Here is a 4519-nt window from a genome sequence, read left to right as displayed (position 1 = left end):
GTTATTTTGGGTGGACTAGGCGGTTTTGGTTTAGAGCTAGCAGATTGGTTGACTTTTCGAGGTGCAAAAAATCTGGTATTAACATCACGAACCGGGATCAGAACAGGTTATCAGCAATCAAGAGTAAAGCTATGGCGATCTTACGGTGTGGATGTACAGATTGTTACAGTGGATGATAATTTGAAACATGAAGACTGCGAATCTATATTAAAATTTGCTGAAGAAAAAGCACCAGTGGATGCTATATTTAATCTTGCAGTTGTTTTAAAAGATTGTACATTCCAAAATCAATCACCACAAACGTTCGAGGATTCGTTCAAATCGAAAGCATGGATGACGAAGAAAATGGACGAATTGTCGAGAACGATATGTCCACAACTTCGACATTTTGTTGTTTTTTCCTCCGTCTCGTGTGGAAGAGGAAACGCAGGCCAGACAAATTATGGGATGGCTAATTCCGTAATGGAGAGAATCTGTGAGAAAAGGACGGAAGAAGGATTACACGGTTTAGCGATACAGTGGGGTGCTATTGGTGATGTCGGACTCGTGGCAGATATGCAAGAAGAAAATAAGGAATTGGTTATTGGAGGTACATTGCAACAACGAATATCTTCCTGTTTGGATACATTAGAAGTATTTCTGCTACAAGACCGGCCTGTCGTAAGCAGTATGGTTGTTGCTGAAAAAACCAAAATTGGCGGATCAATGAACATTTCTGAAACGGTTGCTCATATCATGGGTAAGCAGTTTTATACAAAGCTAAACAATGAAGAAAACTAATTATAATGCCATGAAAGAGAAGTAAAGTCAAAATGTTATTCCAAGTATATATATTTATTGGAATAAGTAATATCTCGAAAAATAAATTTTGTGTGCAAAATTGAATTTAAAGGAATACGTATATTTTTGAAAACTACCTCTTACAATTGCAATAGACTTAACCGATTAAATCTTAGAAAGCTCCTGTGCGTACTTTCCTATTTTTAATAAAATAATAAATGCTTTGTAATTCGGGTCCTAATTTTAGTCCGCAATTGATAAATTTTTTTAGCGTCTCACGATATTAGTAAATTTTCTAGAAATTTAAGAAATTTCAAATAAAATGTATATTAACAATTAAAGAGTTATTGACAGTATAAATAATTGACAATTAATTTAGAAACAGCTAAGTGTTAAACGTACAGAAAATGTAACAATTTGATTTCTAATATTAAAATTTTTGTTGGTATGCAATTTTAGAACATTAAATAGAGTAACATAATACTTGGTAAATTACCGAATAGGGGACTCACCTTCTATGATCTTGACCTTGATATGTATTGTAGAAGTCATCCTTTTTTGAGTAACCTTCAGAATATTTTAACCATTGCTTGCTTCTTTACTAAAAAGTTATTAATAAAATTTTTTTAATAAATGGAAGATTGTTAACAAAATTATTTTAATAAATAAAACGTAATTTTTTGATACTCTTACACTTAAGAAAAAAATTACATTTTGCCGAGGCTTATATATTTTTCTTCTCTCCTCTTGCACTCCAATCTCAGAAACGCGTATTTTCCGTTTAGCATACATCTCATTAACATAAAATGGTTCCACATGGGTTTTCAACTTTCCATGCAAACCGTATAATGATATAAGACCTCGTTATGTACTGCAAGCACCGGACAATGTGGGGTAGATATCGTTTCACGTGAAAAGTTGAAAACCCATGTAAAATTGTACAATAATAAATTTTCTTTTGCATTGATGTATAACCACCGAGCGGGTAAGGTAAACCTCGACTATTGCGTGAAAATCGCAAAATGGTATAAAAATTACGTTCTATTTCTGAAATTTTTTTGTTAATAACTTTTTAATAGAGAACAAGCGACGGATAAAACCTTCTGGAAGTTACTCAAGAAGATGAACTTTTATAATATAATGTTAAGGACAAAGTCATAGAAGGTCCCCTATACGGTATATTTACCTAAAACTTATTTGAATGTAATTAATACATAATTCTTACTTTATTTCCAATTTTACCAAATAGGATTAAAGAACATAAACACAGTGCCACCAAACGTACCACTGGTCGAAATGGGTATGGATTCGATGATGGCAGTTGAAATTAAGCAGACGTTGGAAAGAGAGTTCGATATTTCCTTGACAGCGCAAGACATTAGAACTCTAAATTTTGCTAAATTAAAACAAATAACAATTACAGGCATACAAGAAAAGATACACAATACAAATAAAATTAGTGAAGATTTTGACGTGCTGATTCGAAAAACGAAGGATGCAGACTTTGTTCCAGATATTCTTGTAGAATTTATTACCAAGAAAGAGGTTGATCGAGGTAATATATTTCTCTTACCAGGAATCGAAGGATGTTCAAGCGTATATAAAACTATGGCATCAGGAATTAAATTTTCGGCAACGTGTTTGCAACATGGTGTACTTAATATTCCTGACGACAGTCATTCAGTGATGAAGTCAGCCGCTTATTTGCTGCCTGTAAGAAGATTAAATTTAATTAAACTATTTATGTTGAAAGTAATATTTAACAATTAGGTACAAATGTTTCGTATTATACCACAGCTTACACATACATTTATGATTATTTATTTTCTTAGCACATATTAAAGAAAATGAAAGATCAAAGGAAATTTCTGATAGTGGGTTATTCGTTCGGATCCTTAATTGCCATTGAATTAGCAAGATTATTAGAAGCTAAAGATTTCTCAGGACGATTAATACTAATAGACGGCGCTCCTGACCAAATGAAAATTTTGGTTAATCAATATTTTCACTGTGCTTCACTAGAAGAGTTACGAAGTACAGTTTTACTTGGTTTATTGGGAATGTACGCTACAATTAATAAAGAAACGGTTAGTAAATTATAAAAAATACATTTTAATTTTTTATTGTAAAAATTATTTATCTAATTTTAATCCTATATAAATTTAAATAAAATGAGGTTGTTCGTTCGTCGTTGTTTAAACGTATAACATTATCACAAGAGTTTTACAACATGATTTTCAATATAAAACACCATAAGTCTTCGCATCATAATTCTTATTTTGCTCTTCGATTTTTATACTCATTGTCAGAGAAATAGGATGTGCGTTCGATTTTAATTGCAGTAAAAACTAATATGATTAATGCGTGCATTTTTCACTTTTATCTTTTTGTTTACCGGTCTTTACATGCTATCTTAACTTTTTACACTGAAAATGATCTGATGACAGACTAAAACGTATATTAAAGTGTTATTGTAATTAAAAATTACAATAAAAATTAAAATCACCTTGTTGTGGCTTTTTTATGACGTTTTTTTATGTGGAGATTTAGGAATTTTAATAAAATAAACAAGGATAACAACAGATTTTATCATCGTTCGAGAATTTAATATATCTTTTGTATTACTGATAAAATGCAGATGTTATTTTAGCATATTTATTATTATTAACCATACAAAATGCAAAATTTTCTTATTTGCAGCTTGCGTTAGAGCTGAATAAATGTAACACGGACGAAAAATTAAAAGTATTTCATGCTTACTTCCCGAAGGATTTAAATGTATTGACCATCGAAAATCAAAAGCTTATATATTTCACAATTTACAATCATATTGTCGCTGTACAGGATTACGATATCTCATCATTACCTCGCCTTAAATCATCTATAACATTGCTAAAACCCACATTTCCGATTGTCTCTTTTACTGAAGAGGATTATGGTTTACATAAGGTAAATAAATCTATAATTTTGATAGATATTTTTGAAATAAAACTATGATTTTAAAAATAATATGAAACTTATTATAACAAGAAACTTATTTTTAGGTTACCGAAGGTAAAGTGCAAATTCATTATGTGGAAGGTAATCACATCACAATGATGGACAACGACAAAATCATATCAACTATTAACGAAGAATGGGTAGAAGATAATATAATACAATATAAGGAGGAGGAGGAGGAGGAGTAATATAATATGTATACTTTATCGGGGAGAGGGGGAATGCGGTAACATTAAAACAAAATATTTCTAAGATATTATATATCAAACAAAATATTTCTAAGATATTATATATCAGGAAATAAGATGTCTTTCTGATAATGTTATCCTACAATACAATTACTCCTACGTCTTTACTATTTTAAATAAACATGTATGAAAATATATGTATGCTTAAATTTGTGTGTTTAACAATATATTTCGAGAAGTGAAGAATCCAATTAATTTCAGACAATTATGCTTCTTTTATGGTCCTGTGAACTTGGCACATCATACCTAAAAATCTAAAAGTTTTTTTAGAGTTTTGACTTTCTTTTGAATAGTTCTAAAGTTCTAGATAAGCATTTTAAATAGTTCCGATGATTAATTACAAAAAAATCGAATTTGAAAATACGGTGCGCTAAGTTCACGCAGCGCACTAAATCATGAAAATCAATTATTTCTTCGGAGTTCTAGTTTGTTTTACAATAGTTCTACAGTTTTGTATTGGTAACACCTATCTAAGAAAGGTAACAGTTCCG

At 30.6% G+C, this 4519-nt stretch overlaps 1 protein-coding gene across 1 annotated transcript; it reads left to right on the top strand.

Moving 5' to 3' along the window:
* Nucleotides 1–7: 7 nt before the first annotated feature.
* On the top strand, nt 8–3984 carry LOC112464246 (fatty acid synthase-like). The gene is made up of 5 exons (XM_025031114.1): nt 8–739; nt 2030–2493; nt 2613–2867; nt 3481–3729; nt 3825–3984. The coding sequence occupies exons 1-5, from the start codon at nt 334–336 to the stop codon at nt 3966–3968; spliced, it is 1518 nt and encodes a 505-aa protein (XP_024886882.1). The 5' UTR covers nt 8–333; the 3' UTR covers nt 3969–3984.
* Nucleotides 3985–4519: the final 535 nt, after the last annotated feature.

The sequence above is a fragment of the Temnothorax curvispinosus genome, unplaced genomic scaffold, assembly GCF_003070985.1.
Source record: "Temnothorax curvispinosus isolate PA1 unplaced genomic scaffold, ASM307098v1 QBEX01014041.1, whole genome shotgun sequence".
Lineage (NCBI taxonomy): Eukaryota > Metazoa > Arthropoda > Insecta > Hymenoptera > Formicidae > Temnothorax > Temnothorax curvispinosus.
This window is presented reverse-complemented; position numbering and strand designations above follow the sequence as displayed.